The 26,534-nt window shown below is 46.3% G+C and overlaps 1 protein-coding gene across 1 annotated transcript; it reads right to left on the minus strand.

Moving 5' to 3' along the window:
* Positions 1-2,621: 2,621 nt before the first annotated feature.
* ENO1 (enolase 1) lies at positions 2,622-22,413 on the minus strand. Its single transcript, XM_044996215.1, has 12 exons — positions 22,265-22,413; positions 16,383-16,476; positions 13,699-13,794; positions 10,448-10,506; positions 9,426-9,495; positions 8,905-9,038; positions 8,033-8,255; positions 5,857-6,054; positions 5,286-5,487; positions 4,809-4,917; positions 4,194-4,252; positions 2,622-3,090 (listed from the first exon to the last, which is right to left on the minus strand). The coding sequence occupies exons 2-12, from the start codon at positions 16,465-16,467 to the stop codon at positions 3,021-3,023; spliced, it is 1,305 nt and encodes a 434-aa protein (XP_044852150.1). The 5' UTR covers positions 16,468-16,476; positions 22,265-22,413; the 3' UTR covers positions 2,622-3,020.
* Between the last annotated feature and the right edge of the window lie 4,121 nt (positions 22,414-26,534).

The following is a 26,534-nucleotide window of genomic DNA, read 5'->3' on the forward strand; positions in this document are numbered from 1 at the left end:
ACAATCTCTGCTTTCTCAAGACAACTCCAGCTCCTGCTTCGCTGAGTCTTTTTCACACACTTGCTTTCCTCCCAGACTTAGGGTGACTAGGTGTGGCAACATGTCTTCCTTGAATGCATGACCCAGGGGAGCTCAAAGGAAAAGAACCCTCTTACAACTGGTTTAAAATTAAAAACCACACTTCTGCCACTAAAAACAGAGCAACTGCTCTTGGGGTCTTGTGTGGACAGATCCTTTCATTCCTTCTCTTCGCCCCTGTATGGCCTTATGTCAGGGGCCGAATCTGCTGCAAAGCAAAGCTCCTGGCAACCTACTGCACACAGCTGGCCCTGATAGAAGCTGTTAGGTTGACTCTGCTGCTGGATTGGTTGCAGGAGTCAGCAAGCTGATACTCAGCCTCAGGAGCAGTCCAGTAGCCACTTGCTGTATTCCTAGCCTGCAGTTTTGTGCTTGGTCCTGGTCTCTGCCCCCAGCTTCTTGACTGCTGGCTCAGACCCTTAGCTCTACCTTCTGCCTACGACTCCAGTTAACACTCTGTCTAAGGCTTCTGACACTTGGCTATGACCCTTAGCTTCGCTCCTGGGCCTGACTCATCAGGTTTCAGAGCTAGTTGGTAGGCTGAAGTCTTGTTCCAACCACTAGGGAAGGCTGCCCAGAACTTAGTTGCTGACACACTAACACAATTTGAGCTTTCAATACATTGCTTTTGTCAGGATCCCAGGACTTGCATTTGCTTCTGAGGAAACCACCCCCAAATGGCACCAGGGCTTTTCTGCCTGTGCAGTGGAGTTAATTCTGCCTTCTTTGTGTTTTCTGCTCTGACATTCTGGAACTAGGAACTGTGAGGTTGGAAGCCTGCAATGGAGAACTGAACTGACACACACGAGACAAAAAAGTTTATATGAAAAATATTTAGGTAGAGCGTAATGGAGGGTTTCAGCTGTAATGAATCAAGTCTTGCCACATACTTGGGTGAAGATAATTAGAATCAACAGATGAGGAAACTGAGGCATAGAGCATTTAAATAGTTTCAACAGATTCATTGCTGCAGATTAGTCTGGATGAGACTATATGGATGCATGCCTGCAGCCAGGCATATTTGTCACTTACAGCTTATATGGGGTAATGCTAATATTCTGGCTCTTAAAAATACTTGATTTCATAAGGCTACTCCTGAAACAGACTTTTTCCTCCAATGAAAAGATTCTTAAACATCCAGCTTTTTAGGTAAGCGTTTATTTTAAAATAAAACTGCATCTGTTTAAATGGTGTCATTCCTATCATACGTGGCTAATTTAAAGGTCTTAAACACACCTGCATCTTAAGATGCAGATCAGGTAATTGTTTAAAAACCCAGTCGCAGCAGCAATACACCACAATGTTCACAAGGGGGCATTGTCACTCTCTCTGCAAGGGTAAACAGTTCTCAGTAATAGGTATTTTAATGTGCTTAAATTGAAAGACTAGTAAAACAGTCATTAAAGAGAATTGGTAAGGAGATTTATCTCCCCCCTGCAAGCCAGCCATTAAGAAAAATAAAAATTGCTCAGAGCAATCCCCTTCCCCCTCCTTCCTGTACCACCTGGTGTGTTTTTGCAGTCTGCTGGGAGGTTGAATGACATTGTAAAATCCTGCTCTGAGGGCACTGTGCAGAATCCAGCTACAGAGGATTAAAGCATCTAGTTTTCACTTGCTAAACCTGGGAAGAAGGAAACCAAACCCTTTTTTCTCCCAGCAATAAATGTCCCGCCAGGAAGATAAAGCAGACACACATTTTGCTAATACTGCCATCACGTCTTCAGTGTCAAGGCGGCCAAGTCACCCTGTGCAGAAAACTACAGGGGCTTGGGAGTTTAAACAAATATTTGCCAAACACTCTCCCTTGCAAGAGGATGAGAAGCTACATGGATTGGTGGGAAGGGAGCCCTCTGAGCTAGGGAAGTAATGACTTGCATCAGTGCTAGGAGACATTGGAGAAAAGGACCAAGCAACTGCTATTACATCCTGAAAGGAGATCCTTATAGTTTCAAAAATTTATCAAACTAGCTGAAGGAAGGTGGCACACGAGGACTTATGGCCACATTACCAGGGGCCAATCTCGACTATACAAGTTAGATGCACCGGACCAAAGCTGCATCTGTGTTTCTGCTTAAAGCTCACTCTGCTCTCTTCAACCCCCTACATCTAAAGCACCCAAACGTGAAACAAAATACAGAGGCACTGATGAGGCTTAGGCATATGAAGCCTTATTGACCTTTGAGCATGTAAGCAGTTTGCACTGAATGCTGAAAGTAAACAAGTGATTGTAATTCTTATATCGGCTTTCGGGGATGGGAGAGCAAGAACGTGCACAGTGAGATGAGGCGGCAGCAAGAGTTCAGAGAATACCCCAAAGCTTTCTCATGAGTGAACTCTGTTTTCAAGAGGGGCTAACTTGGTTAAGTGAACTCTCAGCAGCAGCAGGTCTGTGAAGGGCAAAGGCAGCTAAGCTGCAGCTTTTTGTGGGGACAACAAACACCAGGCATGCCACTAGCCAGGACCTGAAACAGGAGACTGGGGACAGGGAAGGGGTGCATGCTAGTGAGACGTCCCATGGAATAACTCCAGGCAACACTCACTGCTGGGTTGTTTGATGCTTTTATTTGCCTCACATAACACTACTATTTCTGTCTGCAGGAACCTCAGGCTGCACTGCAAGTTACACAGCTCCACACACTTAAACAGGGGGAAAGTATGTTTATGCCCACAGTCAACAAGGTCAAAGTGGGGACTTAAAACATGGTTCCAATTTTTTTTTTTTTAATACACAAAACCCCCAGAGGGACTGTTCTACAAAAGCAGCAAAGCGCTTAAGAGCAACAGGTAGAGCTGGGGAACACTAGGTGAAATAGTCTAGGGTGAGAGGCCCTGCAAACTGGTCTTGTTCCTTCAGCTGCCATTCTTCCCAATACAGGTAAATAATGATCTAATCAGGTGACTAGTGCTTTAAACCAGAACAGGGGCTGTCTGACCCGCAGAACTTAGTTGATACGGGGGTTCCTGAAGTTCCTGCCAGCAAAGCGGGCCTTGCTTCCGAGCTCCTCCTCAATTCTGTTTGGGAAAAGGGGGCGGGGAAAAAAGAGAGACCAAAGGAAAAAGAAAGGTGTAAGCACAGAACATTGTACATCTATTTGTATGACTGCTTGACTGGACTGGCAGCGACAACAGTGATGGAGCAAAACCCACCCAAGTGTAGTAATGGAGAGGACAGTGATCTCACCACACATGCTTGAAACCCTCCCTGTGACATTTCTGCCATAAAACCGGAAGTTCAGCAGCCAACACAAGTTAACGTGCATTAGACTGTGCCACTGAGCCTATGCTGCTTCCAGATATGCAGCTGAATTTGGGCTTGTCGTCTTTTGTGGGGCACAAGCACCTTGGCAAGAGACAGTGTTTTCCTTCACGTCATACGCATGGAAGAGTCAAGAGTGCTTAGTAGCTGACCACATGCATTGCATGCTGCAACCCACCCAGCCAAGAACAAAACCTATTCTGCTGACCTTCAAATGAACCACTAACGTCTACACCTCATGCCAAGCGACTCTGGTATTGCAGGATACTTCCTAACTATGATCTCCCCGTGGTGTATTCAGTGTTTAAGTGCAGTGCTGCCCATACCAAGGGCGGCCAACACAGCAAGCATCAGGCACCGACTAAAGTTGCTGTCAAGGCATAGCATAAGCACAGATGGCTGAGTATTCATGTTTTCTGGGCTAGAAGGTGGTGGCATTTCACGGAACTAGGGTTGCCCCAGGTCACAAGATAAGGGCTTCTTCATTTGGATAGAGGGACCAAGCTGTGGCTACACCACCTATGTTTATACACCCACAGGGGCAACATGGAAAGTTCTACAAGAGCCAGCTAGGGACCCCCCGCAATCTTTGAGCCACTTAGCCCATGGTATTTGGTCAGTCCAGAATGCATGGCAGCACCCACTGAAGTCTCCCTACAGCCAGCTAGGGAGATCTTAGCCAGTGTGAGCATCCTGGCATGGCAATGGAGACTGCTCTGGTTCCACTGGACTCTTGGAGAGTCAGCACAGCAGAGACCAAGTCATCCGATGGACAATGCGTTACACCCTGTTCTTAGAGCAAGCCTGCAGGCTAGCCTTAGTCCTCCTCCTCCCCACTCCAATCCAGAGCAATCCTCACCTCAGGAGCTGATTGTACTTAGCTAGACGCTCAGATCTGCAAGGGGCACCAGTCTTGATCTGAAAGAAAGGTCAGGAAGTTAGTTACTTTGGGGTTAAAAAACAGATCTGCTCTCAAGAGCCGAAGGCATGAAGACAAATACCCCTCCTTTGATAGGAGGCAAGAACAATTATGTCCTTAATAATAATGTATCAAGTTGAGCATGGTGGAAGGACGGAAGTGATCAGAAGCCTGATCAGCTAGCCTGAACCTGAAGCAAGCTGGGTGGAAGTTGGATTCCAGCAGTGACTAGTGCACTCACTCATTTTATTGCTGGAAGTTACAACACCAGGAAATCCTGACACACCCACATGGATTGAGCTGAGAGATTCCTCCCTTGTTTTATTAGTGACATCACAAGGAAACAGCATCTCCACTTACTGAGGAGAAAGCATCAGTATGTTTCACCATAGCTACTATTACAGACTAGCTGGCCTCCTGTATAGCAACAGAGGAAAATCCTTGTGCCTCAGAGGTCATTAGGATCATCTGTTTCTTGCTACAGAACAGCTTCTGTGCTATGAAAGAAAGAAGCCAGGTGACTAGAGGGGAACCATTCCAGGTACAGATACTGACCTGTCCAGTGCAGAGACCAACCACCAGGTCAGCAATGAAGGTATCTTCAGTCTCTCCAGAACGGTGACTCACCATCACACCCCAGCCATTGGACTGGGCAAGCTTGCAGCTAAAGCAAGAGAAATAGGAGTAAGATTCTGCACCACTTGTACAAAGGATGCCAAGTGCCAAGTATGGCTAATGACTGCACAATCCAGCTTCAGGTTTATTCAGTTAATATTGGTATTGGTGTTAAGGATGCAATGATGCATTGCGAAACACTGTCATCCAGCCCATCACTTCATGGAGACTTGTGGCTGGGAATGTTTTAAGATGTTTCAGGCACGGCACTGAATACTCTTCCATCAGGAGGCAGAAGACAGTTTTGTGTGTGTGTGTGTGTGAGTGAGTAATTCAGGTGGTATTTGAAGTGCAAGTACTTAGCCACACACTGATGTTATCAAGTTGGTCTGGGTCTATATCTGTAAGGTGACTTACGCCTGCAGGGACTCCGTGACAGAGCCAATCTGGTTCACTTTGAGCAACAGGCAGTTGCATGATTTCTCCTCCACAGCTTTAGCAATACGCTTAGGATTGGTCACAGTCAGGTCATCACCCACCACCTGAACACCCACGCTGGCAGTGAACTTCTTCCAAGCTGACCAGTCATCCTGGTCAAAGGGATCTTCAACGGACACCACTGAGAAGATAAGCAGAAGGGGTATTTTAATTAACAGCCTCAGCATCCAGGAAGAGTTCAAGCTAATTATAGCCAGGTGATGTTTAGGGCTGACATACTAATGCACCTGACACCTCCCTGCTCAGGACTCTGCATTAGCAGCTCTGAAACCGCATCTACTATGGACCAAATCTAAAGCACAAGATTAAAGGCTTTTTTTATGAAGTATTTAATCTCCACCCAACCCCACTCAGTTTCTTTAGCTCTACTCCAGCCTGTCCTCTTGCAGTGCACCAAGAGGTGGTGGTGTTGGGGGGGTGGGGAAGACCTGCCAGGGAGTACACCATCTGTTACTGGCTGCCTGCTAACTGAGCAGCATGTACCACTCACATGGGTAGCTCTTGATAAAGCTCTTGTACAGATCAGCCAGTTGGTCAGGAGTGATGTATCTGCTGGGGTCATCAGGAGACTTGAAGTCCAGGTCGTACTTTCCATCGCGATAGAACTCTGAGGCAGCCACATCCATCCCAATGACCACCTTGTCAGTGTAGCCGGCCTTGCTGATCGCAGTCTTCAGCAGCTCCAGAGCTGGAAGGATAGATAGTGGGTTAGAATGAATTCCCGGGTAACACTTAACACTGCTTTTCTACAAAATGCACGCTGTAGGCTTCAAGGTGATCCTCATTCTATTACTGACTTTCTGGGGGGCCTTGGGCAAGTCACTGACCTCTCTCCATCTGTAAAATGAGATTATTCCTTACCAGCCTTTTAGGGGTGTTACAAGGTCTTACTGACCAATGTGTGTACAGCACCTGATACTCCTGGAGAATTTTACCACTTCATTTATCTTTAAGATACCCCATGTCAGCCTCAGAGAGATACTTAAGAATCTTCACCCACCACTGACATGAAGCCACCTCTGAGGCGGAGCACAGCAGCCCATATCAACATCGGCGAACAATTAAAGGACAGGAAATGAATACCATTTCCAGTTTCAACTGCAGTGGGGATTTAGCTAGGCACGAAGTAATGACTTGGCCTGCCTGGATCCTGCCTAGTTTCCAACTCCTGCAGAAGCACAGTCGGAGCTGGTAAGGGGAAAGGCATTAACAGTCAAAGCAGTAAATTTAGCCTGATGTTGAGTGGGACAGAGAGGACTGTGTTTCCCCTAGTGACCTGTCAGGGCTCCAGTTACACACATTCCCTGCTTTTCCTTGGAAAAGGGAGGCTATTTCTGACAGGAGGCATGGCTGCTGAATCCTCTAAAACATGATACCACTTGGATGTCTGAAGAGCCAAGCGCTGGATGATCACCATGTAACAGTAATACGACCCCCTCCTTCCAGATTTAGAGCCAAGTAGCAGCAGGACCCGCCAGACTGTGTACAGTATCAACTTTGATCAGTACTTTTTAGAAAAGAAAACAGTTGATATTAGAGTAGGCCAAGCTGCAAAAGCAGCAGCCCGTACGAACACAAGGCTGTGGAACTCCCAGACCCCAAAGAGTTCACTTGATTGTTTGCTATTTATATTTAAACAGCAGCTTCCTATTAAAAAAACGCCAGTGTATAAAGCCAATAGACTGTCCATTCAGTAGCATGAAGGTGAAGAAGCTGCCTGTAGATTCAGAGAGACTAGTGTTTGCTCAAGTATCTCCAGCGTTGCTGAAGGGACTGCTACGTAGAGGTTGGACAGTTATGTACCATAGTGGTTACAGCGAAAACTATCAGTTACATTCAAAACTGAAACATCTTTCTGCTGATGCAGAGGTGTCAGTTCCCCTGTGGCTCAGAGGATGCTCCCCTGCCACCCACTTGGCGGGCACACAGCACTGTAGGCTCCTCGGTGACTGTATTTTCAATGTTGCTGGAAAGCGGGTCCCCTTTCCTGGAGGTTTGTGCTGTCTCAGAGACTGAGGAATTGGGACAGAGGTCACCTTTGTTCCACTTCCCCAGCAGCTTTTATTGCTCACTGACTGCTACAGTGCAAGCTATCCCTTCTCCCCGGAGCATTAGGAGACAGACCAGCCCCAGTCAAGTCTCTTCACTTATTTACTTTTGAGCAACAGCAACCTTAGGCATAAGAACTATAATAGTTTAACCACACCGCTAACTGACACAGGGGTGTCCTCCACCCAGCGTACACGGCAAATGAAATTTATGGAAAAGTTAAGTCACCGTGTTAATCCACGTGAATTCATGGAATGGAACCACTAGGTCCTACCCGCACATGGCCAGGTTTGTCTCTGTCTCCCATTGGCAATTTAGCCTTCTGGAGTCAGTGATAGGGAGCATTCAGTACAGCAGCTTGGCGCTGGAAAGCCTTTTATGGGACTGGACCGGCCCCCACTCTGGGGTGAATGGAAGGGGGATGGATGAGTATTTCAGTGACCATTAAGAGTTAATAGAAAGGAAGAGATCCCTCCCCCAGATATCAGCAAAACTGTTAGGCCAGTAGCCTGATGTATATGGAGTCCATGATGGGCTGAAGCAGCTGAGCCAGTTACACAGCCTTGCACACACCTGGTGGCAACGTTCTAGTTTCTCCACCCATCTCTGCTTTGTACCTTCTTTGTTCTCCAAGATGTTGGGTGCAAAACCGCCCTCGTCACCCACATTGGTTGCATCCTTTCCGTACTTCTCCTTGATGACATTCTTCAAGTTGTGGTAGACCTCAGCACCAATACGCATGGCTTCCTTGAAGCTCTCAGCACCAACTGGGAGGATCATGAACTCCTGCATGGCCAGCTTGTTACCAGCATGGGACCCACCATTGATCACATTGAAAGCCTTGACACAAGAAAACAGAGGCAGAGTTAGCTGCTCCACCTCCCCTCAATCTTTAGCCATGATCAATACAGTACAACTAAGCAGTGGAATGAGATATACCCATTTCCCTTTCCACCAAACAAGCTGTCCAGAACACCCACTCTTATCCTGGACCTGTGGAAGTCAATGGAAACACACCCACTGTGTCACAGGTGTAGGATCAAACACTTGATTGTTCAGACACCATGCACTCACCCTGGACACAGAATGCATTCTCATTCTGCATGAAACCTGTGCGTGCTCTCCCTGAATAAGGAATCAAGGGAGAGTTGCACCTTAACTCGTGTCACTTGAGTTTACCATGAAGACCACCATGTAGGTCTACTTCATCTGTGCTTTAAACCAAGGGTTACAATCCAGAAGGGTTCCATTAGAAAACCCTCAGACTCCTGAGGCCAGGAGATACACTATTCTCCCAAGTCCGAGTACTGTGCTAATACTTCTTGCATAGCAATCAGTCTTCCAAGGATAGGGAATGGGATTTTTCAAGCATCCACAAGTTAGAAGCAAGAGGCCCTGTGAAAGTCAATGCGACTTGTGCTCCTAAATCACGTAGGAAAATGCCACCCAAGCAGATAAAGTCTCCAAATGTTCGACTCAGGAAACCTACAGGAACTGGCAGGATGACTTCTGGGTTTCCTGCAAGATCAGCAATGTGTCGATACAGGGGGACCCCCTTCTCAGCAGCACCAGCTTTGCACACAGCCAGAGACACACCCAGAATGGCATTAGCCCCGAACTTGGCTGAAACACAAAAGGGAAACATGTTTATATAGACAATGCAAATCCTCCTCAAAAAGCAACACCTCAGAAGCGCTCTTGTGATACCCGTTCTTAAACGCATGAGCCACAAAGTAAGCTCATTGCAACTCCCCTTTCGTCCACTCCCATTCTGCATGAAGTTCGGCGTAGCTTACAATAGTTTAGACATGAAATTGTCACGAAAGCCTCCTTGGGCACATGCACTGCCAGCATACATCCTAGTGGGTACAAAGTACCTACAATCACAGCAGCAGAACCATGATGGAGTGCACTTCTCCTGGCCTCCTCCCCCAGCCAACTTTAGTTACTTTGGACAACAAACCTGGTGCTGAAACGGTACATCTGCGTGTTGTGCAAAAAGACACTTACACTTGTTTTCTGATCCATCCATCTCCAGCATCAGTTTGTCAATCTTCTCTTGCTCCACAACATTTATGTTCTGCAAAGGGAAGAAGAGTGAAACTCCAAGGAATAAAGCCAGGTTGTACAATTCAAAGCAAACCCCCTTCTCCCATGTCACCTACCTGTGGGTTCCCCCCAAATTTCAGCTTCAAAAACTGACACTAATTTGAGATCAGAAGATATCTAGTGTGTATGTCTGGCAGACATGAGGGTAACTAAGAAATAGCGGAGCTAAGAGGCTAGACATGCACTGTGATTGTATGTAAATTTCAGTTTCTAGCAAATTATAGCAGGTCTTGAAGTTGAGTGGATACACCAAAGAGAGCCAAAAGGAAACTCAAACCCTAGTGAATTCCAACTATCTTACTCCTGAACTCTGAATACGCCTTATTTGAAGGAAGCTGCCCTTGCCCTCATCCTGGCCTGGCCGAGGGGCAACCAATGAAGGTTTATGCTCCTCCTCTAGCCTGTACAGAGGGCTCCAGTGATCCTAGCTCAGCAAGACCTCTACACTCAGAGTATGACTTCACAGTAGCTTTAATACAGATGGACTCCTTCAGTCAGACAGAGCTGACATATGAAACCAAACTCTGTGCTTTAAAAAAAAAAATCTGTAAGAATGAAGTGCCATTACATTTTCATTTTGAATGCTGGACACTAGGAATAAATATGCACTGAGTTCACCATTTAGACTGTTATATGCAGCAACACATGCAACGTTACCCCAGACCAACTCGCAGATGACCAGAATAAGTGATGCTCGTCTGGCTAAGTCAGGGTTACATTTGCACTCATTAATGGGAGCAGTTACTGGATTCAAAAGAGTTATTTTAAGTCAATTTGTTCTCATGCACTCACGCACAGGCCAGCTACACATCAGGAGATATTCTCCAGCTCCTTGATTATTTTTTTTTTAAAGGGACAAAAAAAATAGAGCTAGAAAATGGACTTGCATTAAATGAAGTTAGTTAAATAACCAATGCTCCTACCTTGCTAATCAGTGCAGGTGCAATTGTTTTATTGACGTGCCCAACAGCTTTTGAGACACCTGGAAGGAACAAGCAAATCAATCACTGATCTAATCAAACACAGGCTAAGCAGGCATTAGTAGATGATCACTTGAAAAAAAAAATCCAACCCCAATCACCTGTCATTCAGCTTCTCCCCCTAACCAAACCTTAGCTTTCACTGCCAAGGCTAAGTTCTTTCAGAAGGTGATCTCAGGTGAGGGGCAAGTTATCATGGAAATAGCCATCCTCTAGGAATGCCTGCTGAAAGGTTAGTTTGCAAGACCATGCACTGGAGGAGTCTGTCCAAGTGACAGGTTGCAACAAACACACATGACCATTACCTGAGTACAACACGCTGGAGCCAGGAACTCGTTAACATATTTAACAGCTCTGGATACACCTGACAGAAGTGAAATGGACAAGAGAGTAAAGGAAGAGATGAAGGCCCACAGAAGAACACAAAAGCAGACTCTGCAAATGAAGGAAGGACGAGGTCACAAGAGTGCAGAGAAAGTGTTGCAATAGTTTCAAAGATGAGCAAAATGCCACATATTAAGCAACAGAACAGAAGCCAGCGGGTTCACAAGGTAGTGCAAGTTGATGCATCTCCAGCCAATCAAGGTGGATTGTTTCCCCCAGCAGTGTCTCAATTCTAGAGTCCAGCCTTGAATTTGCAACCCTTCAGGTTCCTATTGGCTGAACATGCCAACTTCTGGATAAGGAGGCCATTAGGACACTTAAGAAAAAGGGCTGCTCCTGTAAGCGCATGTGGGGTGCCAGAGGAGGGGAGGATTTTTTCTTTGAGGATTTAAACAAAGACAACTGGGTGTTGAGTATCTGCAACCCTGTCTTGTTTGACTATTGGAGCATCATCATAATCCAGGTCTAGCTGAGGCAGAACCATTTTGCTTTTACATTAGAGTCCTCAGTTGGAAGAGTGGTTAACGTTACACTGAACATCAGAGCCTACATGGAGATATTAAAGCTTTGTCTTTTGCTGAAGCAGTTGGTGCCTGTACAAAATGCTGCACGTCAGCCAACATTTTCCTGGGATTAAAAAAAAAGGATGAAAGAGAAATGGGGGTTCTGAATACAACGCCACACCAATTCTGTACATAACGCTGCGCATCCTAGCTGTTCAACCTGCAGTCAAACACTCACAGAGTCTATTATGCCTGCCAAGTACACAATGACAGAAGACCAATCCACTCCCAAATCCAGGTAGGTTCTGCTTCTTTCCTCCATCAGCCAAGACCATAGTAATTAACCAGTCAACCAACACCAGCCTAATGACACTGATAGCCTCCCCTGTGATGAGTGTTCTCAAAGATGATCTGAGCAGACAAGTGCTTCAAAGATTCCTTTGTTCAGAACACATGGAGCAGGTGAGGTAAGCCAAGCAAAGCCTGATTAGATCTGCATTATTAAACAGCCTCTGATGACTTACAGAAGGCTTTTCCAAAGCAATCTGTTTGGAAATATTTCTATTGTATTTCCTACATTCCACTCCTCTGTTTTTTATTAGTATCTTGGACAGTCTGTTGGCTCCTGCTGCTTATTCCCTACCTGACACAAATCATGTATTTTTTCAAGCAGAGGGCTAGGACTCCAGATGCAGAATAAGCAGCAGGAGCAGATAAGCCCTTAAAATTCTATTTGAACAAGTATCAGAGGGGTAGCCATGTTAGTCTGGATCTGTAAAAAGCAACAAAGCGTCCTATGGCACCTTATAGACGCATGAGTCTGACGAAGTGGGTTGTTGCTATTTGAACAAAAAAACTCCTAGCCAAATGAAGTGTTTATGGGACCGTTTCCAAAGACTATATAGCTGTTCTGTTAAGTTGTAGACAGTGCAAGCTCTTCAGTTCTTCCTAGGAGGCTTTTCTTAACCAGCCTGCCCAGATCAAGCTCTGCTTGGGTAATCTGGGCACATTCGAAGTCCATTTCATCTGAGCGCCGAGACAGTAAGGACAAACAGTTCCATCTCGCCAGACCAGAATCGAAGAAATCTTTACTGCAATCGAGTTTATGAAGCACCACAGAGGCCGCCGACCTTTCCATTTAAAAATACCAGCCCCTCAAGAGTCATGGGAATTTGATCAGACTCCCATAGAACCAATCCATTTCCCTAGTGATTTCCAATGAGAGGAAAAAGGGAGCTAAACCCTAGCCACTCTGCTGAACCCTGGAAAGCAACACAGTGAGAAGCAAGATGTTTTAGGATTACAAACGTGAAATTGCTCAACAACTGTATTACCTAAATGCACAGGCTTTAATCTATACTATTTGATAGATTCCCTTGGCACATTGGCTTTCACAGTGGAAGTGTATGGATGTACTTTTGCAGACCCTTCCCAAAGGTCCGTTTAAAAAGGCACCTATGCTTTCTCTGAAAACTGAGTTTGATCTTCTGCCCCAAACAGGTCACTGCAGCCATGAACAGTTGCATTTAACACTGGACAGCCTAATGCTCACATGCAAGCTTTTCTGAGCTTGGCTCAGGACTGCTCTACCAGATGCTCTTAATTTTAGATTCCATACATCATCCTCATTCTAATACATTTCCTCCTAAGCCTGGCAGTACATTACACCAATTGTTACCAAATGGTTCAGGGAAGAGCATGCTCCAAGCACTCACCCTACAAGCAGTCTTCCATCTCTAGGAAGGATCTTTGTGATTAACTGGCAAATAAGGATAATGGGCTCTTGGGGGTGGGTTATTTAGCTGCCCATTAGCCTGAATACATTACTATCTAGCACAGAACGAGGGCCCTGAGGTATGTCAACATGCAGTGGAGCAGCAAAGTGGGGTAACGAAAGCCTACTGCATATTGTACTAGAATGCCGTGACCAGCTAACAAAAGTGACTGAACTCTATATACTCAGGCAAATACAAGCATCTCCGTCTCTCATTATGGCTAATTTTCTGAGGAAATAGGCATCCACTGCTCCCATTGTTTTCAAGAGGAGCTGTGGAGGTATTAAACTGATAAGAACAGATACTACACTTCTGAACAGTACTGGAGCACTTCTGTGCAATGGGTCAACCGACGTGCTGTTAAGGGATTGCAAGTTAGCACATGTTTCATTGTTACAGGCTAAGTGAAGGGGGATGGGATGGAAATATAAAGATGCCAGCGTACTACCTACTACAACAGCACTGGTGAATGAGTGTTTGCAGCAACATCTCCTGCAGAACCTGGACCCTGGAAAGGAAAGAATAGATTTACCTTTTCCCAGGAAGCGAGTCTTGTCATTGTCACGAAGCTCCAGTGCCTCATAGATTCCAGTGGAGGCGCCACTAGGTACAGCAGCTCTGAATAGACCTGAGTATAGCAGGAGAGAAGAGAGAACAATCTCAGCATGGCAGGATCCAGGGAGGTTCTGCTTGTTCTTCACCCCAACCTAAAACGATTAGTATTGCAAGCACAGGGAATGCTGCTCCCGCCACACTTGGAGGTCTCTCTCCTGGATCAGGGAGAGTTACTCTTCCGAGTCATGCTTGGGCAATGCAATAAGCCAACGCAGACTGCTCAATGTGCAGATGGGCTGAATATCAAGACTGAGCTTGCTTCCTTCAGAAGGCATGAGTCAGGAAAAGCCCATCCGTCATCTGAATAAGCCGCCCGTTCCCAGATGAGCTAGGAGCTGGAGGTATCTAGCTTAACAGTAGTATTATTTCCTAAGTCCCTCTCCTCAAAAAAGAAACCCAAAAACTAAAAAAAAACACAAACTTAATTCCCATCAAAAAGCACCATTGCCAGGGCTGGCCCACTAGTTCTATGCAGAGACGAAACTGGATCACTTGCTCTTAGGCGGGTAGGTGTTTGGAGTGGGGCTGTGGGGGGGAAGAGGGCATCAGCAGAAGATCGTTTGAGGGGAAGACCACTCAGATTGGGCACAAAACCGCAGACATACCCTCTTCTAGCTGAGGACATTGCCCTGCAGAACAGAACATTGAGAGCACTAGAGCTGATGCAGTCTTTGATATGTGGTGCCAGCTTTGATCTCTCTAGCCTTCCTCTCTCAAGCAGAAGACTGGTATGGAATGTCATTAAGAGAAGGAATTCATCTTTCCAGGCACAGAGCTAAGCTGTTTGGTTAGCGCATTACAGCTATTGTGATTGCTCATTCCATGCCACGCTCGTATGGGTTTGGACAACTGAAGTGTCTGATCTCGTAAGATACGGAGCAATAAATAACAAAGACCCAATGAGTAAGGGTGGAGGGAAAATGCCTTGCAGCAACCAAAACAGATGAAGGATGTTAGATATACAACCACAATTACAGCTGAGCAGCTGTCTAGTCATGTCTGTGTCCACATTAAACAGCTACACAAAGTTACAGCAAAGGGAAGGGTGTTGGTAGAGGTCATTAGGCAGGCAGTGCAACAAGGGACCTGGAGCAGAGCTAACTTCAGCGGATGAGAGATAGCCACCACTTCCTGTAATTAAGCAGAGAGCTTCTAGAGGGAAAGCAAGAACATACAGGCATAGAGCTGAGTTTGCCAGAGCCCAATGTGGGAGTTGAGAGCAGAGAGCAGCAAGGGACACTGGTAGTTGTTGAAGTGGGGGGAAATAAGACCCCTGCTTACACTGGGATTTTGCTCCAGCTACACCATCAGTGAAGCTTATCCTAGTTTCAAGCAGAAAGCCCCATTGATGCAAACGCTAGATGTTTGAATTACTGAAGTACCAACTGCTGGACTATTGATACATCTTGTCCTGGGGCTCCTACTCATCGGTGGTTGGGAAGCCTTACACAGAGAGGAAAGGTCCCAGCTCTGTTCACAAGACATGACCATGAGTACATTTGAAAGAAACTCCTCACTGTCCACTCTCAGGTTAATTATGCCACTGAATCCATACAGATAAAATAGTATGAAGATCTTTCTTGTAGCTTCAGTCATCCCTACAGCTTAATGTATTCAGCACAGGGTTAGGTGAAGGGAAATAGAGAATTTCACTCTCAGTTTGGGTTTGCACTTTCCTATCAGTGCCAGCTTAGGAGACATTCAGATTCTGAGACCCATTCACCGGCCATTTGTTTCTTGGGTTGAAAGGTTACTAGTTATGTTTAAAGTAGAGCTTCTCTCCACCACTCATCTCTTCCAGCAGCTGAACCTCAATGCTGCACTTCACAGTAACTCCTACGGCTACAGATACTCACATCAAATACATGATTACAGGATCATGCAGAAGAGGCTGGGAGAGGAAACCCCTGAAGTGCACACGTTGAGTGCCAGAGAAGAAAACAAGCGTAGTGACAGGTCATGTAAGATTTGTATGGTTCTCTCATGCCTCAGCACAGCTTAAACGCAGAAGTTTCTGGCCTTAATCTGGGGGCTAAAGTTCCCCCCTGGAGTTGCACTAGAGATGAATTTATGAATTTATTATTCATGAAGCCTGACTCAAGCTGACCACTACTGGTAAAGTAATTTGCTGTTTAAATCATGCTGGTGTACATCAGGTTTCTAACAAAGCCACCAAGACCAATAGCTAAAGATATGAGACTTCCCCACGCAGAGATATACTGGACTGAGATGTGTTCCTTTTATCACAATATGGCAAGCCTGGAGATTTCAGCTTCTCATTTAATCATCTCAGCCATCCTTTGAGACAGAGCAGACTGAAATATATAGGGCTTTAACACACCACTTTTCACAGAAGTTGTGGCTGCTAGATTGTTTGCATCCCTCTCCTCTAAATATCCTCCTATACAAGTCAGCCTCAGACCCCTCAGCAAGCAGGAGCCCCATGAAGCATGAAAGGAAAGTTCACCATAGCATGTGCACAACACTGAACTCCTCTGCTGTGAGGTTCTGTACCAATTATCGTCCTACTTCAGACCTATGTAGGCAGCCCATACTGATATGTGGGAGGAGTAGAAGGACCTGGGGAGAAACAAGACTCACCTTTGTTGGTATAGAGGTCTACCTCCACAGTGGGGTTCCCACGTGAGTCAAAGATTTCACGAGCACAGATCTTGAGTATGGACATTTTGAATATCTGCCAAGAAAAAGAAAAGAAAAATTTAATATTGTGAAAGACGGAACAGGAACCCTTAGTACCACTAAAGGTCACGTACGCAGTTCCATCAATATTGCTAGTCACTTTTTTTAAGTTCCTGTTGGCACAGGAGAAAGCCACCATCAAATTTCTTCCCTTCGCTAAGGTATCAGTTATGAGTTTCAGGTAGTATAACCTGTTCATTCAGGCTGGGATTTTCCCAAGGGGCCTAAGGGAGTGAGATGCCTAATTCTTTTAGGCTCAATTCCCTTAGACTCCTTAAAAGATACCAGCCTTAGATAATAACGAAGCAACCTGGACAGACAGGGACTAGCTGAAACGACTTTTGTTGAGAGAGACTTCAGTGCAGAAGCTCCCATTGAGCACTTGTAAAAACAGATTCTGGGAGATGAATATAACCAAATCCTGACACGGAAAGAGGCAGCTATGTGTGTTAATTAGTTATGTCTCCAGTCAAAGGCAAGTTACTGGATGGCTAGCTTCCTCTGCATTTTATATGAAGCATGTTAAAGTTCTCCATCTGGAGGAAGAACTTTTGTTTCACATCTAGTTTTCTGCATACAATTTTTTCCTTGTCAAAAAAAGAAACCCCACCCAAAACACACCCAGCAGGAAGTGATCCTTCAGTCAATGACCTATTAAATTCTTACTGAGTGACACTGTGCCTTGACAGTGAATCTTGCAGCAATAGCTCACTAAGCAGATCAAGGGTTCAGGATCAGTTTTTATAAATACCACTCTCACTTCAATTACCAGAGCAACCCTAATACACTCTGAAATCAGTCTCCATTACAAGCTTTTTCGGTACCCAGCCGTTCAGTTAAAGCCAGCAGCACAGATTAATTAGGGCAGACTACAGAGAAAACACCCTTCATATCTACCTCTGCTGCAGTCCAAGGTGAACATCCAAGAAGGATATGCTGCCATGTCATCTCCTTGCATGTTGTTGCCTATTATAGGCCTAAGCTATCTGCTTTGTAACACTAACACTGCTCTAGCTGTGATGCTATTGTTTATTGTGCTCCCTATCACTCCACTGACTGGAGATACTGTCAAACTGGCTGTGTTCCTATTAGCTACTACCCTCAGCCCATTTGTTCGAGAATAGGCATTATTTACTGGAGTCATATAAGCTTGGCTAGGTTTTAAAGCAACTCATGCAAGTGCCTGTGTGCCATGATTTAGCAGTGAGGTTAGTTTCTTTAAAGGGAGCAGTCTCAAATAAAAAAAAAAGTTGCATTACAGGGAAATAATTGCAAGCTTGTTTGTTTAGCAAATCAGTCATATGTAGGGACAGGATACAGGAGTGGTCGTGAGTCTGCCTTTGAGATGACATAAAAGGTTCATGGGACAAGTGTTAAAATGCTGTGATTTCAGGCACGAGACTGATTTTGCCTTCCTCTCTTTCAGGAGCTACCCATCTTCCCAAAATGATGTCCTTCATCTCTCCCTACTACAAGGTAAGACAGCAGCTTTGTTTAGTCCCTTAACTCTGAGCCCTCTCTGGTTCATTTGGCAGTGAGGAAGTAGAAAACCTGAAGATGAAAGGATTTTAAATCTATTTTTCTGCTCTAATGTAAGAGCCTTAAACCGAGCCATCAATTTTCATAGACAGGTTTGTATGAAGAGTCCTGGAGTATTAGAACCCTGACCTCTAGCCCACCCTAGCAAGTATCCAGGTAATTAACATTCCCCCTCTTTTCCTTGCTGTTTTCCAGTGCACAGACCTCCTCCATGTTGTTTAGTGGCTAACATGAAATATTGCCCTTCCTTGATGCAGAAATCCCTCCTTTATCCTAGAAAGGCTGCTTTTAATGCAAAGCTGATTAGGCTCTTGCATATACTGCCTCTTACTTTCATTTTCAGGGTTGCATCTTGATCAGAATGCATCAGATCAGATGCCCCACCCTTGGCAGGATATGCCAGTTTACAGGGAAATCTAGTTGCATAACATATAAACTGTTCCTTTTTTTAAAAAAAGGAGACATGTTACCCCAGGAAATACTCATTATAAGCTTCCAGGGTGCCGGTCTCCCACAGTTGCAATGATAACCAGGCATTAATATTACTCAAATGTCCTTGAGAAGTGACCTCCCCAGAAGTCCCTCCCCTTCCTTAGCTATGCTCAGTTTACAGCACTGCAGTATTTCAGACCTGCACCAAACCACTTATTTTAACCCTTGATGGGTCTCTTTACTCCTGTCTTCAAAGAGTCATTTTGCCCAGGGATGGTTGGTAGGAAACAGACTGTATCTTGTAGACAGATGCTAACTCATCATGAGTTCAGTGTAAATCATTTGCTTCCATGAACTGTCTGCTTGGACAACCGTGATTCAATCAACCACAGCTACAGAGGGGAAAAAGGAGAACAAGCATGAGCATGTCACAGCTGTGCTTAGGTCTGCTTCTGTTCATTTCCTTGGTTACATAAGTGGGAGACAGGGCTGTAAAAACAGGAAGCCTCCCCTGAGAGAGCATTCCGGAAAGCAGTAAGCTCACATTTACCATTCCAAGCCTCCAATGCTTCATGACAGAACTAACCAGAAATGAGTCCGATCTGTGGAGTGGCTGTCTTGTAAGTGATTTTCAAGTTACATATATTCCTCCACTTATTTCTGTGATCGACCTAGTCAGTGGTCCCCTTTAAGATGAGGGGATACCTGCACCCATTTAGAGAGGTGTGGTCTAGCATCTGGAAATTAAGGAGTCCCAAATTCTAAACTGACTGACACACCAAATCCTTCTATCCCTCATCCCACACTGTATATGGGGACAACAAACCTACCAGACAGATAACAAGTATTATATGAATGCCTGGTAAAGAATCATATACTTTAACTATATGATTACTGATTTAGAGAGATTATTGGGCCAGCTCTTCAAAAGTGGTGTTTTTACAGCAAAATGACCATAACTACTTACATAGAGATTAAAAATAAAAACAACACTGTCTCTCACCTCCACTAGGTTATTACCACAAGAGTTCACCATCTTGCTGTAAAAACTCTCTTTTTTGGCAGTGAAAACATAGCGTAAAGGTAACAGACTGCCTTTGCAGATGCACATCAAAGGCTATGGGACAATGAGATAATCCAAATCATGGGGGTAAACCCACTGCAGAACCTCGCATACCTTGCCACTGAAGATGCAACTGTACAGAATGAGAGTTACAAGTTATCTGCTGCAAGTTCCATTTGGTGCTGAAAAGCACATCTTGGCAACTTCTGCAGACTCACAAGGCTCCTCCACAACCTCACCTTCCTCTCTGGAGAAGACTGACAACATCACATCCAGTATGAACAGTTCCAGTAAGATTAGGCTCTGACCTATTACTTCCACTCTTTAGCATTCCAGAGAGGAAAGGTATGGGTCACCAAGGAAGATTCCACCCCATGTCTCCCTCCATGTATTCCTCATTCATCCCTATGCTCTAACTGTGATGCGACTATAAGAATGCTGCTTGGCATCTATCATAGCAGGGAATGCAGGAAGTCAGGAAATAACAGACTACTCAGAATCAGTTTTTTAATAAAATGGAGATCAAGGACTGAATTGCCTCAATTTGTGGCTTTGGAAGTGAAATATCAGTACTTCCCCTACAGCTCAAAACCCATATCCCTGCCCTGTGACTCAGCATGTTAAGTAACGGAAAGAAATCTCTGAAGTCTGGATGACTAAAAACTTCTCCTGACCATCTGCACAAAGCCCATGAGAGTCAAAAGGAGATTTTCCACTACTAGTTTTCACACTCAGATGAAGACTGTGGTAACCCCTGGCAAGTATTAGGCAGCCACCTTTCTTGCAGAACTGTTCCAAGGATAAAAGCAACATTTAATTATTTTCACTATTAAGATTGCATAAAAACATAAGAATGGCCATACTGGGTTAGACCAACGGTCCATCTGGGAACGTATGTTGGTCAAGAATGTTGATCTAGAAATAAATTAAATATTTGAGAAGCAGAGCTGAAGGACAGCTACTGTTACAAAAGAGGGAAAGGTTCAAAGCTATAACATATTACAGACAGACAGTCACTGTTAATAATTAAAGCCTGCTGCAAAATACTCACTAGTTTGTACCCATCATGTTAACAAACGGTTACTGAACTAAGGAACCACTCCTTTGCATTGTGACTCACTTTTCTCAGTAACACTCCTACTAAAAGTATTATAAGCATCACGAAAAAAGGGAGTAATAGGTAAGCACATAAATTAGAATACTCTTGTGAGTCACTGAGAAGCAGGTTGAAAAAGGCACCATTCCCACTGTGAGACCACATGCTGACTGGCCTGCAAGAATCCTGCAACCATCAGCATGGCCCAGGGGCCTACAGGCCTTGTAAATCAATACATCGTCCTGCAATGTAAACCTGCACTGAAGGGGACTTGGTATGTGAGGCACGAAAGCTGCTGCTATGCCAGCTGCTTAACCCTAATATTTCAGCAGTACTGACTTTCCCTGGGCTCCACATGGCTTTGAACATTTGTCTGTAGACACTGTGTTAATAAAACCCACACAACCAAGTGAAGTTTGGGTTGGTTGTTCTTTTGGGGGAAGGGGGTGGACAAAAGAAAGGTGCAGGAAAGGATGAAAGGTGCAAAGAGGATGTGGGAAATCTCTTACCTAGGGAATATTTATTTGTAAATAGGTCAGTTTCACTGCCCCCCCCAGCAAGAGATCCCTCAGGGGGGTGCCGGTGGGGGGGGGCGGCACAAAGTACACTCAAAATCTGATTTAACTGGGGATTGAACCAAGTGCCTTGTGGGGGCGAGGGGGTTTAACATGCACAAACGTCTCTGGACCAGACCAACCAATGCAATATATTTAAGTCATTGGAGAAACCAGGGCAGGGCAGTGGCACGCGTGTAGCCTCTGGGGGCCTGTAAAACGTAGCAGCAATGATCACGTTTGAGAGAGAGAACGGACCATTTCTGCCCATCCCGCCTCTTACACGAGTCCCGATTAGCGGGCACCCGCGGGGCTGGCAGCAGACTCGGGAGGGGGCTGCAAGGAGGCCTGGTGCCCCGGCAGCAGCAGGGGCAGCTGGCAGCAGAGCCGCCCGTCCTTTCGCAGGCGCAGACGGCTCCAGCCCGCAGGCCTGGGCTGCAGGAGGCCGCGAGCGGCCCGGAGGGGGGGAAATCGAGCCGAGGAGCCGGAGGAAGCGGTTACAGCAGCGCCGCGGCGAGCAAAGCCTCCGCAGTGAGCAGGGAAGCAAACAGGGCACCAATGCGGCGCCCGGAGCCGGCCGCATTTAACAGGCGGCGCCGGCCGTGCATCCCCCCCGGTGCACCCTGGCTTGGCACGGGCCGGCTCTGCCGCACTATTTTTTTTTTAGGGGGCGGGGGGAGAGGATAGATTCCCTTTCACCCTCCCCCCACTGGGCAACACAGCCCCTGTTGGTGCCGCGCAGCCTCCTGAGCTGGAGGAAGAACCAGGGGGCAGCAGCAGCAGCAGCAGCACGCCCCCCCCCCCACGCACGCTGCTCCCTTGCAAAGGGCCGCCCCCCTCGCTCGGGGCACCCCCGCCCGGGGACGGGGGGGTGCAGCCGGGCCGCCCCCCCTCGCTCGGTGCGCCCCCGCCCGGGGACGGGGCCGTGCAGCCGGGCCGCCCCCCTCGCTCGGGGCACCCCCGCCCGGGGACGGGGACGGTGCAGCCGGGCCGCCCCCCTCGCTCGGTGCGCCCCCGCCCGGGGACGGGGACGGTGCATCCGGGCCGCCCCCCTCGCTCGGGGCGCCCGGGGACGGTGCATCCGGGCCGCCCCGCTTACCCGAGGCGCAGCGGCGCTAGTAGCGGAGGGGGGGAAGGAGAGTCACGCTCAGCTCGCGCTCCAAGGCGACTGGGGAAAAGGCGGCCGGCTCGCGCTGGGCTATAGTCCATCCCATGCAGATGAGGAGCGGCCAGCCCGGCTCCGCATTGGCTGGCCCTGCCCACTCGCCCGTCTCTGATTGGCCGCGCGGGGGCTCGCGCCAGCCCCAGCCCTTAGGCGCGTGCGCTACGTGCCGGGCCGGCCTTGGCTGGGTTTTGAGTCATGGAAAATCCCAGATTGCTCCCCGCGGGGTGCAGCCCCTGCGCTCTCCGCCCAACGCTGGGGGGGGCGCTAGGCAGGAGCGGGGTGAGCCGTTGCACAGACCCCCCCCCCAAGCTGCTCGACGGGGCCCCCGCTTTACTGCTCCCCCCAGATACCGCTCCCCCCATTGAGCGTGGACTTTTGAACAAGGGCACTCGTGTGTGTCGTGTTGGTCCATTTGTTTGGTTTGTGGAAGTAATGCAATTAGTCCTGCATAAAGGGGGGAGCCCTCAAAAGATTCCTGTTTAGGGGCCTGCATGGATGGATGGACTAGCACCGCTTTTGACCAAATGCACCAGGCAGCAGCTTGCAGGCACCGTGCAACCCAGTCACAGGCCAAGCACAAGGAGTACACAGCTGGGGAGGAGACTAATCAAGGAACATGGAATGAGTAGGCCAGTTTGCACCTCAGTTTTTGGTAGCACATTATTATCCACTCAGAAAGCTATGGTCTCCACTTTAGCAAAGCCAAAATAGGTACCAGAGAGTAGAAAAGTGCCGCTCAGGAGGGGAACGATTAGGGGCAATTGCAATGACTTGGACAGTACTAGGTTAGATTTTGAAAAATACTATTTTCCATTCATAAAGCTAAAGTCAGCTCTGGCAATATGATTTATCCTGGCTGAACCAAAAGAACAGGACCTGGGGAAGAGCAGCTAAGAGTCAGATAATTTATGGAGTATGCAATATGTTTGCCAGTTCCTAGCAAGAATTTTCATTCATCCCCTCCCCTAACATTTTTATCCATTCCAAGCTCTAGGAAAGCCAAAGGATCAACCATAGGAGAAGACGCATACAAAAAGTTACGGGAAACGAAGGCAGGTGGAAGAATCCATGAAACCAGCAGACACATTGATGGAGGCCAGCAAGACAACTGCCAAAAATGTCATGTCTTCCTGTTAGTGCTTGTTCCAGTAGGACTGAGTACTGGAGAAGTGTAGCTAGAGGTAATGCTAACCATGGAGAGCAGTCAATTAGGGTAGCAGTTCACAGCAAGGCATTTTGTATTTTATTAACCATTCAGAAACTCAGGCCTTAAAATCTAGGAAGGCCAAAGAATCAGAGATTGGAAAATGTAGCTAACACATTTCATTTGCCACTTTGCAACAAGATTTCTGTGGCTGGAAAGCAGTGGTGATACTCAAAGGGAATGGGGAAAGGGGATTTCCTTGCCTCTCTGGAGGGTTTCACCCCTCATCTCTACCTCTAGATTCAGCTAAGCCACCCCTCTAGGGATGACTTGCAGCCCTGTCTCATAAAGAGATTTGAAAAGCAATTTTCCATTTTTACATAGAGAACAAACCTGAACATAGCCCCTCTTGGTGTGGCATCCAGGCTCTGTTATACCAAATATTTAAAAAATACAAATAATACAAAAGCAGCAAAGAGTCCTGTGGCACCTTATAGACTAACAGACGTATTGGAGCATGAGCTTTCGTGGGTGAATACCCACTTCGTCGGATGCATGATACAAAGCTACCCTCTGTAGGTAGCACAGAAACTGTCACCCACACTTTAATTAGTCTCCCCACCCGCCCAAAAAAATCTCTGGAAGAGAATGTCCCTGTACAGTTATATCCTCTTTTTACAGACGCCTGGGAGAACTGTTCCTTGTTAACAACGTAGGTCCCAATCCTGCAAACACTTACAGGCATGAGCTCATCGGGACTACTTTTGTGCATAAGGGTCTGCAGGATCAGAGCCACCATTGTTAACAGCAGAAGTTTTGGTGTCTAAAGAATGCCGGATCCATGCGAAGGGGAGTTTTTCCTTCTGTGGCAAAGCTCTCCGGACTAGATCCACAAAAGGGACTCAGACTCAGCGTTGCAATGCCTAATGCTGAGGCGCCCTGCTGCCAGGTGGAATCCACAGCCATGAATTAGGTGCACATGGAGAGTTAGGTGCCTTTATGAATGGGATTCACAAAAGCCGGCATATCAAGGGGGGAGCTGCTTAAACTGGCCAATAGCAAGTGCTGAGGAGGAGAGTGATGTCCTAAGCCCCACCCTTCAAAGGGCTTTATTTCATTACAATGACTGTGCAGCAGTGTAAGTCAAAGGATTTAGGCGCCTACATCTGGACTGGAGGGAGGCGCCTCCCTCCGCTTAGAATTCACAATCATGTCCCTGCTCCTGGCGTTCGGTGCCTAAGCCCTTTCTCACAAAAAAAATGAGGTGAAGCCCCACCCCTTTAAACTTTCAGCCCAGTGGTTAGACCACCCACCCGGCATTGTTTCGTGTGGAGTCCAGTCTGGTAGGCAGCTTCTGAGAATGCCTAGAGGCTCAGGCCGCACAGGCAAGATAGGTGGGGTGATGCCTAGATTGAGGCTTCTGCTGGGGCTTAGGTATGAGGTAGGCACCCAAGTGCCTAGACTGAGGCAGCTGTGCATATGCTCCCTGGCAGATTTTTAGGGGGATTTTCCAGTGGAAATTCAGGTGCCTAGGGACTTTAGGCACCTACACAGTTAGGCAGCACCCGAGCAGAGGTTTTGAGAATCTACGGTTTGGATTTAGATGCCTAAGGAGGCTTTGCTCCAAAGGCCATTGAAGTCCATGGGACTATTTCCGTTGTTTTTAATGGGCTTTGGATCAGGACCTGAGTGGCTTTATATGTGAGAAAAAGGCCATAGATCTGTCGGTTTCAATATATATAGATATTGGAGGGATTTAAAATGTTTACTGATGTTAAAATCCAAGCTAGGGCCCTGATCCTGCAAAGGTTTATGCATGTATGTAATTTTACTCAGGTGAGTAGTCCCACTGAAATCATGTGAAGCCTCACCTGAGTAAACTTACATACATGCATAAGTGTTTGCAAGTTAGAGGCTGGTAGCAATACGTAAAATAGGGATCATGGCTACAATTCATACACAAAGGGAAAATACATTAATACAAGTAGCAGGGGGTAGTCGTGTTAGTCTGTAGCCACAAAAACAACAAGGAGTCCGGTGGCACCTTAAAGATAACAGATTTATTTGGGCATAAGCTTTCATGGGTAAAAAAATCTCACTTCTTCAGATGCATGGAGTGAAAGTTACAGGTGCAGGCATTATATACATTAATACACACACCTTGCAAAGGCACTAAGAAATTGTATGGGAAACAATTTTTAAGTATTGAAATTGAGATTTGGAAACGGAACAGTTCAGACAATTATATTCGTTGCATTTGGTCACATAGTGCCTCTTACGCACAGATCTCGGCGTGCTGCACTGTCATTAAAATGAAATAAAGCACAAGAAGGAGGGTATGTCTACTCTCGGGAGCTACGTGGGCATAATTCCATAGTCCAGATACAGCCTATACCAGCAGAAGGGGCTTTTCCATCGGTGTTGGAATACCGCCTCCCAAACAAGCACAGCCGACAGGAGGTTAGGTCACCATAGCTACATCAATCAGGAGTGTGGATTTTTCAACCCTTGACCACTGCCAAAGTCAGCCAAAGTCAGAAAAACAAATATGAGTGGAAAGATAACTGATCCCATTGGTGAGAAAATGAGTCTGAACTTTATTATTTGAGGTAGGTGAATATTGACAAAAACACACTGTGAAATTTCACTTAGATTTTTAAACAAATCCATTTGAACTGTCCTCACACCCTTTTGTGTTCACCATTCGTGAAAGCCAAGAATCAATTTTCATCGACAAATGTTTGTGGAAGGCAAATTTCGAAGTCATGTGTACACCTGTTTGTGGGAAATGTGCACGCAGGTCAGGGCATTCACAAAAATCACGTAACTTATCTAACCTATTGCAACTAAGCAGCACAGCTAGAATAGCCGGTTTCAAGTAGCAAATAACGGTTCATTACCAAGCCAAATAGTAAAAAAATGTTTGACAATTACATGATGAATACCTTTGAGGAATTGCAATATGTTCACAGACATTCCATGAAGAAACAAATTAATCAGATAAAAGTATTAAATGAGAATTATTTGCTCTGTTATATATTAATAGTCTAGTCTGTAAAT

Source organism: Mauremys mutica, chromosome 21 (genome assembly GCF_020497125.1).
Source record: "Mauremys mutica isolate MM-2020 ecotype Southern chromosome 21, ASM2049712v1, whole genome shotgun sequence".
Taxonomy (NCBI): Eukaryota; Metazoa; Chordata; order Testudines; family Geoemydidae; genus Mauremys; species Mauremys mutica.

Excerpts from the sequence above, each read along its gene's own strand:
- ENO1 (XM_044996215.1), bottom strand. The coding sequence starts at position 16,467 with ATGTCCATACTCAAGATCTGTGCTCGTGAAATCTTTGACTCACGTGGG. Across the intron at positions 5,488-5,856 it reads CTTTATCAAGAGCTACCCAT|TGGTGTCCGTTGAAGATCCC; the intron begins GTGAGTGGTACA and ends TTATCTTCTCAG. Across the intron at positions 3,091-4,193 it reads AAGTACAATCAGCTCCTGAG|AATTGAGGAGGAGCTCGGAA; the intron begins GTGAGGATTGCT and ends TTTCCCAAACAG.